This window comes from Aristolochia californica, unplaced genomic scaffold, assembly GCF_029961685.1.
Source record: "Aristolochia californica isolate CCGP_79_NKW_82.1479 unplaced genomic scaffold, dmAriCali1.0.hap1 SCAF_14, whole genome shotgun sequence".
Taxonomy (NCBI): Eukaryota; Viridiplantae; Streptophyta; class Magnoliopsida; order Piperales; family Aristolochiaceae; genus Aristolochia; species Aristolochia californica.
In genome coordinates, this window is record NW_027181815.1 from 4,377,194 (window position 1) to 4,391,553 (window position 14,360).

General features: G+C 40.4%; 1 protein-coding gene across 2 annotated transcripts; it reads right to left on the reverse strand.

Annotated features, from left to right (window-relative positions):
• Positions 1-2,115: 2,115 nt before the first annotated feature.
• On the reverse strand, positions 2,116-14,003 carry LOC137949725 (FIP1[V]-like protein). Of its 2 annotated transcripts, none has more exons than XM_068795881.1 (9): positions 12,868-14,003; positions 11,222-11,472; positions 8,903-9,029; positions 8,719-8,787; positions 8,487-8,636; positions 7,246-7,347; positions 6,591-6,919; positions 4,811-6,440; positions 2,116-3,510 (listed from the first exon to the last, which is right to left on the reverse strand). In XM_068795881.1, the coding sequence occupies exons 1-9, from the start codon at positions 13,879-13,881 to the stop codon at positions 2,839-2,841; spliced, it is 4,344 nt and encodes a 1,447-aa protein (XP_068651982.1). In that variant the 5' UTR covers positions 13,882-14,003; the 3' UTR covers positions 2,116-2,838. The 2 variants fall into 2 exon arrangements, with proteins under 2 accessions (XP_068651982.1, XP_068651981.1); XM_068795880.1 differs by having other exon boundaries at positions 7,240-7,347.
• Positions 14,004-14,360: the final 357 nt, after the last annotated feature.

A 14,360-nucleotide genomic window follows, 5' to 3' on the forward strand; every position in this document is an offset into this window, starting at 1 on the left:
TCCACAAAAAAGTTGCACCGCACAACAGTATACTTGCTGGTTATTTTTAGGACTTATTGTTGACAAAACAAGATCAAGGGACTGACGGAACAGTCCAAACATCCACAAGAGAGAGCGTAGCTCTCTGGTTTCACAGCGAAACGAAACACACGACGAAATCCAGAATTCTGTCCGTTGGAGATTTTCCCCCTTTCATTAAGTATATATCCTTTAGGTTTTCCTGTTACAAAATGGCCCATGGGCCCAAGACAATACCCCCTCATCCCATTAAGCCTAATCAAATAACCCTATATACATATCCCAAATTATACAACAATTATAAATATAAATTACATTGAATATACATTTTAACATATCGTAACAATTGTGTTATAGATATAATTTTTTCTTTACGTCCAAAGTTCTTCAAATACACCACATTTGATCCTTATTAATTCCAAAAATGGGAGGCAAAATGTATGTTCTCTCATGGTCATCACCAATCACAAGACATAAATTATTTTCGAATGCCCTGGCTTACTTTGGCAAGAAGAACTTGTGCTTGAAAAAGAAAAAAGATTTGCACAAAACTATCCGTGATACCCGACAACCAATGAGACTTAAGAAACCCCCATGTGGGCATTGAGCTAAAGGCTAAATCCACAAGAAGAACATATTCTTAGTAGCATAAATATACCACATGAACAACTTCCTAAAGTAGTCCTACCCAACTTTCTATGAGTGTCTGCTCTACCAGCCTTTTTCAGACTCCATGCAAAAAAGGTTTTTTTTTTAAAGGTCAATTCCAAGTTTTTACCCTCTTCAGAGGTCAAAAGCAGGAAGCACTTCATATGGTAGTTAAAGAAAAATGCACTAATGTTACAGTTTGGTTCCTACTTCCCGGTTAGACCAAAGATCATTCATTCTTTCACATAAGTCAGGGAAAAATGCCCTGTTTAAATGACATGATCAGCTCGAAATGACAGAGACCAAACATTCAATACTTTCCCTCCAAAATCATTGTGTAAAATGGGTATATTCACTATACGGCTGGAAGAGCAAGGATTCTCGTATGTTTGCACATGAATACATTTTTTATGTCCTACGCCCAGTCACATACGACAGTAAGAGATTGCACAGTTCTAGTTTTATAATCCACAAACGCTAATTTGGTAACTATGGAAATAAGAAATCCGAATTTTTCCACGTCCCACCTACAGATCAGTATAACTATTCCTGCTCGTAGAAGCCCAAAAATGCTATTTATGTGACCACAAGAATGATATCAAGGAAAAAACTACCGTGAAATATTTAATTCTGATATTCTCCTGAAACAGAAAGGAGAAAAATAACTAAACAATTGCAACTACTTCGATGCACCGTTCGGTTACAACGATTGAAGCACTTCATTTCCACCCTGTTCGTTTCATTTAACTTATTCATCGCAATTGATCGCATAAGTAACTACATTCGTCTCAAACCACGTTAGTAGGGAAACCAAACGAACTAATTATATTCAAATTCCCCTCTTCTTTCTTTTCACGCTAAACTCTTTCAAAGCATCTTCCAGAAGATGGAAGTGAACCTCTAAGAAATTTGTTGCTAAGAAATGAGGCAATCTAGCTGACTCCTGATTCGAGCCTACGCAGAGTTATTTGGTCAAAGTGGAGAGAATAAAAAAAAATGAATACATAATTGAATCTCCCGGGCTAGAAGAGAACTTACCTGAACTTACCTTCGGCTTCTTGCTTGCAGACTTACAGTAGGGAGACTCTCCGGCAGGGTAGTATGCCAGGAAAGATGAAACCGGACTTTACTGCAGTATGTAAAAAATACGAATTGCAATCGATTATAATAGGTTATGTTACCTTTGACATGCTTAAACAACAAAAATAATTAATCTAGTATTACCGTGTTCATACTTTTTCTCTTACATATATATGATTTAAAACTTGATTTTTTGCTTCATATTTATTTCGTATTTCTTGCATTCATGGGTGATATTGATTTGAATTTTTATTATGATCAATTTATTGAAATAAGATTAAAAAAACAATAAAAGGAAATCTTGATAGTATTATTTGATAGCCGATGGAATTATCAATATTCATCTTTTTAGGGGAAGATGAGGCATAAATCTCGTACATTTTCACAGTCCCTAACTGTACTGCTAAAAACATCAAACTGTAGTTAATTTCCCCTGATGCTTTCCTTCCATTTCGCTTAACAAATTATTCCTTTGGTCTTGTGGGGGATTGTCCCCATGATGCGTCATATAGTAAAGGTCAAAGAACAAAAAATTCCGACACCTTGCTGCATTTACAATCAAGACCCCAATAACCCATCACTCTATGCTTGCAGTGCTGCACTGTCCAGGAGCCAATCTTCCGCCATAAGCTTCGTTTCTTCAGCTAACCCACCTTACACCCATGGCCTTACACCCATGGCAACAATGGCTATCTGCTGAACTGCGCACCTCTTGAGGAAATTTTCATGCCCGCCGCAACCCTGCAATTATGTGTAATATTGCGTCTGCTTCCTAAAGCTGAAATTTCTTTTTTAGGTCACTGCAAAGGACCAGTTTAATGTTACACTGCATTGTACAGACATTCACTAAAACAGGAAACAGAGATAACATAATTGGCTGGAAGCAAGTGGGACTGAAAGAAACAAGGATAGCTGTGGGTTCTGGGGGGGATCTTTGAGTGCTCGGTGAAATTCCCAAGTCCACTATCTGCATATGCATGCTGGAATGCAGAAAACAGACGGGACCCGTATGGGACTGATGGCAACTGCATGAGCACCGATGATTTCAAAATGCCCAAAAAAAAATTCATACAAGATCACCACCATTGAAACTCAGCTAGCGACCCACCTACGCTTCCGGGTTGGTCGTTCTTGTTTGATCTCCAGAGTGGTAGGATTCTCACTCTGGGATGCCACTGCTTCATTCTCCACCCTTCTATTTGTAGATGAGTCTTTTTCACTAGGCATAGGAAGCTTAAATCGTTCACTTCGTTTCTTCAGTTTTGCAACAGCATCCATGTGCCGATCATCATCAACTTTATCTAAATCAACCTTTTTGTTCTCAGATGAGTGTCCCACATCAGAATCCTTATTCAAATCTCCATTCTTTTCATTGTTAACAGCAGCAGCTGTCTCATCCCTCTCAACTGGTTGTTCAGTACCTATGAATCTACCATCAATGTTGCCACTCTCCTTAGCTGACTTAGCAACAGAAGAACTATGGGAATTGGAATTAGGGTTTATATCTCTCTCTTTCTGGCTTGTCCAACGTTCCAATTTGGTGCGACCCCTTTGGGAGCTGTGCTGGACCTCATCATTTGTACCATCTTCTTCACGTTTTCTAGAAGGGTGCTGTGTCTGCTCATGATGATGATGATGATGATGATGGCCTTTCTTAGAAACTGTGGCAGTAGATGATCTGGAGGGAACATAGTCCTGAGAATCAATGGGATCTGATGGTGAAACTATATTGCTTTCTTGAACACTAGTGCTTCTCATGGAAACCTGAACAACACAAACAATTTCTCAATAACAATTATTGCTATGGAGAGGTAACTCTGTTGATTAGTTGTTTATCTACAAACCTCACAACTAATGTCCACCTACATTGTGAACTAAATCCTTTTCCATCACCCCCTAGGTTCTATATAACAAATTATTAGTTCCTCTATTTTTTAACCTTACTTAAATTACTTTAACATAAAAGTAAATTAAGAAATTAAATGATAAAAAAGACATAAGAAAGGACAAATCTAAAACTGGGCCAACCTTCTAAGATTCACCAGTTGCATCAAGCAAATAGTTGGCACATCAAAAGTTCATTTACTCATATTACCCATCATTTTTAATAAATCTCAAATAAAGATGAACTTTTTTGTACATAGCTAACAAACTGTGGTAGTGCATGGGTTAAATGTAGAAGAAATTGCCTATTTAAAAAAATGTAAAAAAATTGCTGAAGCATATGAGAAAAGACAATGTCATGCAAAATATTTGAGAGTATGAAGAAGAAGGACAGGAAAGAAAATAACTGAAATTCCAACAGCCTGATTTTAGAAAGTATCTTATTTTCATTAATTTTTAGCAAATGTCCACTTTTACTAGTTTCTTTGTTTGTCAAAAATCCCCCCATTTGGAGGCTTTTTAATTTAGGAAAAGTCATTAGTTGGTAAGTAACAGTAGTCATTTATAATTAAAATATCCAAAATTAATTAATCTAAGGTTAATTAGGTCTCCTTGTTAACTTCTTGAGGAATTCCTTTCCATATCTCAGCAATTCCAACACAAAGTTAAGCTTAAACGCCACAAAAAAGTTTAATTCTAAGAATGTCCTATGATGATGTAAATTCAGCAAAATTTTAGTTGAATTTTGAATACAAAACCCAAATTTAGAGTCTACAAATATAGGGGATCTCTTGTAATTTGGGTCTCTCTTGAGGTAATACAATTGTTTTCTTTAATTACTGTGGCGGCAATCTTGTTTATCTTTTCTCTACTCTACGACTACTTTCTGTTGAACTTAACAACTTTTTGAACATGAAGAACTTTTTAGAGTTGATACAGGAGTGGCTGGGTTACTCAAATTCCAGCCTCATCCCTCAACTTTATTTCTAACCTTAGTAGCTTTGTGAACACTTGACACACAGGGAAGAACCTTTGGTTCCCTTGCCACAGGATATAAACAATATAGACACCTCCTGTCTACCTTGTGAACATGACAATCCACTACAACAGATTCCATACATGGAAAGTTAGCTGCTTTTGAGCTTTAGTAACTTTTGGTAAAAAGAAAAATCCCTCATACCTTCTCGTTTTTGTGGGTACCATGGTCATCATGCTGTCTCCTGCCATGCCCTACAACATTTTGATCACTCACTTCAGACTCTTTGATCTTCCTTGGATTCTCTTTGCGTTTTTCCTTATATGGCCCTACAAGACGATCATTCTGACCAGTTGACCTATCATGTCTTGAATTTTTCTCCTCATAATTATACGGATTATCACGAGGGTAAACATCCTCACGGCCCCTATGTTGTAAAGAAATATCTTCTTCTAATCTTTCTCGTCTCTTTGGCAGCTCTATATGCCGCCTTTTGTCTCTATGTGAATAATCCTTTTCAGAGCCTAATCCCTTTGACTCATCTTTAGTCCTCCCACTCCCAACCCACTTGTTTTCTTCAACTACTTGTTTTACCCTTTGCCGGTCTTCCCTCTCCCTCTGCCGCCAATTTTCTTCTCTGTGTCTCACAGATTGATGATGTTCATCAGGCTTATCTCTCTGCCTTGCTGGGTCATCCCTCCTTCTGGAGTCCACTAAATCATCTCTTTCTCTTTTCCTTGTCTCTTCCCTTGCTCTATATCCATGCAACATTTCTTCTTTGTCAACTCCTCTTTTCTGTGGACCATCCTCCTTCCTTTTTTTAAGATGCGAGTCATCTAAACTTTCATGCCGACCCATTGCAATGTCTTCCCGCTCCCTTTGCTTGGTTGATCTGATTTCTTTCTCATATCGGCCTCGCCAATCCCCATCCTCTACACGTTTCCGAGAGAAGACATGGTCATCCTTTTCAGTCCTTTCACTTTCACGAACACGACTCCGATGCCTTGATCCTGTTTCCTCTACACGGTCACGCCTCTTGATGATCTCTTCATCTTTTGTCCTTCTCCGTTGCACATCCTCATCCCTCCTTTGCCAAGTTCCCACTGAACTGTCCCTTTCCTTCTGTCGTTCAAGTCCCTCTCCTTTGACTCGTGAGTAATGACCCAAACTTGAATCCCAGTCTCTATGCAGATAAGAGAGCACAGTGTCATCCCTCCCTCTCAGGACCAAGTGGTTTCTTTCCGCCTCTTGTCTCCCATCTCGACCATAATCAACTCTCCTTCGATAAATTGGCTCATCTCCATCTTGGACCCTTCTTGCCTCTCCGACGCATCTTGATCGTCCACCTTGAACAACTTCATCTTCTCCACCTTCTTTTCTTCTCTGATAATCCCTGCTACTCCCAGATCTTGCCTTGCTACTATCACTATGAGCTGGCCTCATTTGATCCCCATTCTCAATCTGTTGAGTTGCAGATTCAACTCGAGAACTTAGTGTTTGTTTCTTTGAATGATCCAAGCTACTCTCTTCCTGGGTCTCACCTGGGACTCTCAAATCTGATGCAACTTCATCTCCTTCATACTCTGTACTATCAGCTAAAGCAAGCTGATCGTCAGGAACATCATCTCTCCGTTCTAGACTTAGTTCCTTGACAGCCTCTACTTCTTCAGGGGATGACCCTTCTGGTACTTGCTTTCCCTCAAAGTCAACTTTAGATTTTTCATTTTGTTCAATATCAGCCTTGATCATGTGAGAACAGTGGTGTGATTTGACATCACATGCATTATCACCACTTGCCTCAGAGAACTTCACTGCCGGTGCCTCTTGTGGCAACCTGTTTGTTGCAGGATGAAATTAGTACAGATAAATTCAAGCTACTGCACTACCAGCCACTGAAACAAAATAGAGACGAGTAGTAAAAAAATGAAGATTTTATGCAAGCAATGAATCCAATTTGTATGCTGTTGTCATAACTATGAAGTACCTTCCTCCCAGGGATGGGCCAGATTCTCCACTAGTGTACACCTGACCTTGGCTATCAGAAATATGATTACATGAAACAGGTGCCTCAGATGGGCAGGAAGGTAGCCCACCACCAGCAATTACGTCATCACGACCACGACCCATATCAGGTGTTCTACTTTCCATCTTTTCCCTCTTCCTATTGTCATATGTTGAGGGGAGGCAGCTCCCACATTCATCTTCTTCAATTTCATCGCTTCCTTTGGATTCTTCTACTTGGGTCTCATTCTCTGGCTCAGATGTACCATTAGACGTGACGGCATCATCATTTATAGTATCTTGGCAAATAATCTGTACAAACAAATTCCTTCAATAGGTAAGTTGTCAGCAATTTATAGCACATGATTGGCTGGATAGACATATGCACTGAGGGGAAGTGGGGAGGGGTGTTTGAGCAATAGGGCTGTGAACTATTTAAGGCAGGAATCTAGGTCCGGTCCAAATATGAATAAGTAGGATCCAGTTCCAGATCAATCACGAACTAAGGATCCTAAAGACCACAGAAAAGGCTTAAGCAATATGCTGACTCGATATGCTTTTTTCTCTTTGGTGGAGTTGAGACCGAGAAGCATATAGATGAAGAAATTGATACATTTTTTTAACAACAGTACCTTTACCTCTATGATTGAGTCGGAATCACGGTTTCGAGGAGGTCTTGTATCAATGGATGGAAGACGTTCACTATACCCACCCTCAACCTGTATTGCCCTCCCTGTTGGCTGGTACAAACAAAAGTGTGTCACAGAAAAGTGAGGAATTTGATTAAGACGAGGAAAACATTTCATCAGCAAAAAACAGTAAAAATGACGTTTACAGAAGGGGAAACAAATATTCTTTTTTTCTTGAGAATAATGAGAATTGCATCAAGGAGAAAAAAAGAGATTACAAGAAAATTAGGTCCCAGTAAAAAAGCCAGCCCCATAACAGGCAAAAACAACAAGTAAGCAAACCAGCACTGCAAAAGAATAATTAGCCAGGATCAAACAGACAAGTAGAACTCTTCACATGCCCAGAAAGGAAAACATCCAAGGTAATGATTCATTGATACGCGCACAGATATAACAAAAGGAGGGCAAAAGGAAAAACCTCAAGCCCCAGGGGGAATAGAATCCCCACTGATCTAGCTAATTCACCAGTCAAATGATAAGCTGATCTTAAAATATGAGTACATGTTACAGTAATATTCAAGCACAGTTGAATTATGTCATCATAATGACGCTGAAGGCACCGAGCAAGAAAAGAAGAATCAGAAAGCCAAAAGATGACCATAAAAGAGTCTCCTTCAACTAGATGAAGGCCAAAAAAATGCTGAACATATATCTGAATGCCTTTTATAAGAGCTCTAATTTTAGCGTCAACCACATCACACCTACCAACAAGACCCAAGAAAGCAAACTTGACAACTCCATTAAGACCCGAATTGCCCCATCAATACCAGGTGACCTGGGATTACTAATGACCTCCCATAAAAATATAACTTGTTATATCCAACTGGGGGAGGATCCAAACTGACCAATAGGAGGGAAAGAGGCAAGAAATCTGACAGAATCAGAACGATTCCTGCTAATAGATGAACTTGGATAAGAAGAGATCACCTAAAAGCATTGGCCCATGAGAGCATCAAGGGAAACAATTACTTCTGCCCGCATAAACGGAAAGAATCAGGTATTGACCAAAAAATTAGTTATGCCTGAGGCTGTTCGAATTTACATCTTTCCCTCTTTCCCATTGTCTCAACTAACTAGAAATGGAACTTGAATGGCTCCTCATCAACGAGTAAAAGTACCAGCTGGTAAAATTATTCACCCAAATAAAGAAGGAAACTGGAATGAACAATACATAGACAAAAAGGATATACCAAAGGTGGACGGATGCGAGTAGTAGACCTCCCCTGTCCCATAAAATCACCTTGTCCAACTTCTGTCTTCCCCTGGTTTGCATTATCAACAGAAGCATCATGAAGACCTGTTGCAGCTGCGAGTTCTGGGGGTAAATCTGGATCGTAATCCTGACACACAAACCAGCAAATGAGTGAAACTCAATGCAATAGATCAGCAAACAAACTCCTGTATGCCCAAAAGCTTCATTACTTGCTCAGATCGCCCGCTTTCATAAACCCGAATTTTGCTTTGCATGGTGGCTTCTAAACGAAGTTGGCCCTGCACAAATCCATAATTAGGTCAACGGATTTATGAAAAACAATGCCTCAAAGTTGAAAGAAATGTAACTAGTTTTGGCATGATTTGATTTTTCAATAACACTACAGCAACTTGCCAGCTGCTTGCAGTACTCCTTCCAGTGGTCCTCATCTAATCCAAAGTTGAAATAGTTTGATATATCTACACCAGGATACTTCCATGGCTTCTCCTCAAAACTATCAATGTCGACATCAAATACTGTCCTGAAAAAAGATTCAAAGAACAAAAGGTGTTATTAAATGTATTTGGTTTTTGAATCAAACGTTGTGTGCATAGTGCATGCACTTGTGTGTGTAGAACCACAAAAGTAGATCATAAAAGTGAAGTCATGCAATATGCAATGCAAGAAATAGACTTGTTTGCTTAACGAACCTCTTTCAATACATATTTGTATGTATATGGACATGCATGAATGTTGATAGATACAAAAGTAAAAGAGAAGACGAAAGGAAGGTTTTCACAAGTTTCCCTATAGGTCCACTTCAAACCACTAACTTGCATCATAACAAATTAAATCTAGTAGAAAGAACCTTATCAAGGACAACCATGCATGTAAGATACATGTGATCAGCTCCAACCCAGCCAAGCAAATTTCATTATTCAATTTGAAGATGCATGTGCAAGAACAAGGGGCAGTGTCTTGATGAGCCTAGTTCTCATCACTGATAGGTTGTAGACTAAGCCTGCAAGTTTTTTAATAGAATCATGGACATTTCTGGTTCTCTCATTGAATACTGGCATCACAGTTGCAGAAGCACTTGCGACGGTGCTGCGGCTCTATTCCTTTAGATTAGTTTGTTTTTTGTTTTTGGGTATCTCTTCTTCTTCTTCTTCTTCTTCTTTTAAGTGCAATGTGTCTCTTCTTGTACATTTCTCCTTACAGATCTGCAGAGTAAATTCCTTTGTGTCACAAAATTTGAAAAAAAAAATCCATGATGAATTTCACAGATCATACATGCGTTCTAGTTCTTTGACTACAGCCCAACTAAATGGATTCACAAATAGCAAAATTCAACTGGAATGTTGATACAAAAAGATTTCCTTGTTTGTTTCAGCTCAGATTCTCTTGGAAATCCAATCAGAAATTCCTGTCACAAAAGCCTTCTAAAGTACCTGGCATGTTGTACAATTCCCTGGAGAAAACTTTCTCATGCTCATAGACTTCAAGCTTAAGAATGCTTAAACTCATAAAAGCAGTTATATGCTTCTTTTCAACATCCTAACTTGAACCAAAGTGGAGAAAGCTAGAATCCTCTCCACCCAACAAAAACTTCTCCAATTCTATACTCCCAAGTACTTCTGTATCGAACTTGTCCACCCCAGTAGAGATCCCATCACATTCTTAGCTAGAAAAGTATCTTCTCCTGACCACATAATCTGGTCCTTTCATCAAAATATTAAAAGGCTTCTCTATGAGTTCTATTTTCAGGAAGGTGCACAAGGGAAGGTGTTTTGTTTTAAATGTGAGAGGATTTATAGGTGAAACCAATGTTATCAAACCCTGACCAGACTGGCCAGTTGAACCAGGTGCAACCAAACCTGGCTCCCCTGTACGGGTTTGATAGAGCACAAACATAGGGGAGGGGGGAAAGATCATCTGGCATGACCAGTTTTTTGCAGTTTCACAGGGAACAATGTTATTCAAGCCTTTTCTTAATTGCAGACCAAATCGTTCCCTAGCACCCCCCCCCCCCCCCCCCCCCCCTCTTCTGAACTACACAATTGGGGGAAGCCCTCCATATCAGCTGAAAGAGGGGGGAAGACAGACAGAGCACCCCTCCTCCTTGACCTTCCTGTTTTGGAACAGAGAGTTCGGGGAGGGGGTTCCACCCCACCCTTTCCCTTTCGTTCAGCCGGTGTGGAAGGTAAGCATCAACCCCCCACCAGAAGAAAGGAAGAGGGATGGCTCACCCTCCCCCTTCTTTCCACCAGGGGATACCATCCTCGCGAGCAGAAAGAAGGGGGAGGTGGAGTAGAGTCCTCCCTTCTCCCCAGGGTCTATGTTAGTCCCTCCTCCCAGCTTCTCTGTTTACTAACAAAGAGGCAAGGGAGAAGAGGCCTCTACCCTGCCCTCCCCCTTCCTTTCTGCTAGTAGGGAAGGGGAAGGGCTCCGCCTCTCCTCCATCCAAAAAGTTTTACTGTGATATTTTCTCTCTTTTTTTTCAATAAGGTGTCATATAACATTGTCCCCAGTTCACCTTGGTCAAAACAAGTCAAACCGAATTCAAGCAGACATAGTCACCTCACCAGTTATTGCAAGTTCTGTTTTCACAACATTGTTGAAATTTTCCATAAGCTTTAAAGTATAGTTTTATGATTAAATAAACCACACAAAAAAATGAAAAATGAAGGTCAGAGAACACTTCGATATGTCATGAAAACACACTAAACTTACTTGTGAGATGGCAGAGTGAATTCCATTCCACCACCAAAAGGACGCCCAGATGAACTGTTAGCCCAAACAGATGAACCATATTGAAAACTTTTCTGCATCGTAGGCATGCTTTTCATCCCCATTGGTCTCCAATCACCTCGCCCACGACCAGCCACTGGGCCCATGGTAAGAGGAGGACGGACCAGTCCTGAGGCACCATTACTAGCTGCAACAGTCCCTGGGGGGGGAACAGATGCCCCTGGTCTCACATACTGCATACAAGAGCACATGCCAATCAAGACATTTAACATTTACTGAAAAGAACTAAAGTTTAAAAATACCTCAACCAAAAGGTCTGCCCTTGTGAGCAACAGCTATTCACTTGACCAATAAAATAGAAAAGTGCAACTTAAAAAACCCAAGAAATGTTAATTGAAAGGCACTTGCACACACATTATACTGTCTAGGAGAAGAAATGAAAGTACATCAATATTCAACAATGTTTAGCACTGACATCAATACTTGTTCACAGATACAATGACATAAGATCGCACATTTTTTTAGTAAAAACCATAGACAGGTTACAAGTGCTATGATTTATTTCCTGAACTCTATGTGTAGGAATCGAAGCATTCATATGGAACTAAGATATTGCTCCATTTAATCCAATGTTACACCTTTTTAATCATTAAAATCACTTTTTTTTTCTGATCTACTCAATGAGAAAGACTAAGGGGAGTATTTTAACCTACATAATGGACTTTACAGGTCACCTATAGGAAATTATGAACATGGGGCATAATATATTGATCAACCAAAAAATAAAAAAAAAACACGCCAGATAAGAAATCTCAAATGCACTAATCCAAGACTAAGGGGAGCATTTTAACCTACATAATGGACTTCACAGGTCACCTATAGGAAATCATGAACATGGGGCATAATATATGGATCAACCAAAAAAATAAACACACCAAATAAGAAATCTCAAATGCACTAATCCAAGTTACGTTACAGCGACAATTTATTTTTTGATAGGGTACTCGGCCTCCTTATTCCATTCACTTTCTTTTTTTTTCACAAATTTATTTTTGCAGAACTAAATAATAAGTTACAAAAGAAAAACAAGAAATAGACAAATGGATGCAGTTCTAAATGGGAGGACTACAACCGACATCCAATAGTATCATTGCATGCACTTGACTTCCACACGGATTTATGGTCACTGAAATCTCAAGCTATACACTAGAAACCATATTACTCCAGGATTGGATCAGACAGCATTTATTGAGATTTAAGGCTAGAATTAAGAAACTTCTACTCATCATTATAGAATATTAAACCCCTCCCTCCTTTTAAGGACGTCCAGGTGAGTGAATAGTTCAGAGGTTCTCACTTTCCGGGCATATTTGTACAGAGTTCCCATAGCGCGATTGTCTGTTACCCAACATTCTCGATGAAAAACAGAAATCTTAACGGAGTATGAACATTATACGTGCCCTGGAACATTTCCGGAGTAAGTACAAGCAACCAAAAGACTTCCAATATGCCAAAAGAAACTTACATTAAGCAAATTACAAGGTACAACTTATGCTCCCAACTGAAAGGGACAATAAACAACACCAAATGTTCGTTCTTTTGTCTTTCTTAGATATCACAAAACTAACCTTGAACTGAGAATGATGTGGATGATACCCATGATTGCTAAACCCAATCCTCGCACCAACAGCTCCGCCTTGTCCTCCATTTATTTTTGCCACCTCTGCCCCATCTTTCCTCTCCCCGTCCGCTGCTGCTGGAGCAGACTCCTCTCCCCAGTCTCGGTCCTCCATTGGCTGGCTGAGGAGAGCTCCATCGTCTGCAACAATCACCAAATCTTCACCGTCTTCATCATCGTCATCGTCAATACCCACACCTTCGTTCCTCTCTGCTCCAACTGAGGCTGTATTATCATTCAGAACAATCTGCAGATCGTCCTCACTATCACTATCCGAATCATCCCCAGCCGCAGCCGCAGCCGCTACACCAACACTTTGGTTCCCCCTATGCGAGTTCACTTCGTCCGGACCATGAAGGGACACAAATGTATCAGTGAACAAGCCAGGGATCACTAGCTCCGCATCCAAATCCCCTACCCCAACATTAATCCCCATCTTCTCCCCCGAAAGAACCGCATTCTCGCCTTGGGCCTCCGGAATTTCGCCTCTCCCCATGTCGTCCAAACCCCTAGTCCTGTCTTCCCCGTCGCGAGATTCCAAAACCCTACCTCGCTCATCAGAAACCCCGGCCAAGTCCTCGTTCCGAACAGGCACTTCTGCCGTTTCAGGCTCCCTCGCGTCAAATATCGCGTTTCCGTCCCAATTTGTTTCTTTCCGATAAGGAGAGGTAGTAGACACATCGGGTCTTCGCTCTCGGGCAGAATCCTCCTTCACGAAGCGATTGGGCAGCGGTGCTAGGGTTTGGGACGGGGGCTTGTAACCGCTCGCAGGAGCAGAGCTAGAAAGAAAATCGTCGTCCTCATCGCCATCGTCTTCGTGAGATTGGAAGAGAGAACCGGCAGAGGGTAAGGCCGAGGTGGAAGAGGAAGAGAGAAATAGAGGAGGCCGGTGAGGCGGAGTGGCGGAAGATGGCGGTCGAAGAACATCTGTGTAGAGATCGCCGAATTCATCTTCGTCCTCCATCGCCTTCTACAGCTGTGGCGTTTCTTCGGAGTACAATCGCAACTGGTCTTTACAGACGCACCTATCTCTCCCCTCTGCCCTCTCGGCCGAATCTCCGAGCGTGAAACTTGGGGCTATCCTGAGGTAGAAGCCCCTCTGGACGGTGGAGATCGTGTGCTTGTTGCCAACACCAAAGGGAGAGACCTCCCATAGTTTGGCAGATGGTCGAACCTCCCCCACTTATTATAAAAACTTAACCGGTTTAACATGGTCGAATGAGGATGATGTCATAAATAAAAATTTCAATTTTTAGTGTTTAAAATGTAATTTTTTTTAAAAGAGATATAAAACATACTTTTAATATATTTTATATATTTCCAAAATCAAATTAGACATCCAAACTCCAAAGAAAATAAAAATTTCATAACCGAAGTAATAAATAGTTAAATACACGTTTATAACCTAAAACAGATAGAGTGGCATTTACCTAATTACCTACC

Excerpts from the sequence above, each read along its gene's own strand:
- LOC137949725 (XM_068795880.1), bottom strand. The coding sequence starts at position 13,881 with ATGGAGGACGAAGATGAATTCGGCGATCTCTACACAGATGTTCTTCGA. Across the intron at positions 6,920-7,239 it reads ACTCAATCATAGAGGTAAAG|ATTATTTGCCAAGATACTAT; the intron begins GTACTGTTGTTA and ends TTGTTTGTACAG. Across the intron at positions 3,511-4,810 it reads GTACCCACAAAAACGAGAAG|GTTTCCATGAGAAGCACTAG; the intron begins GTATGAGGGATT and ends TGTGTTGTTCAG.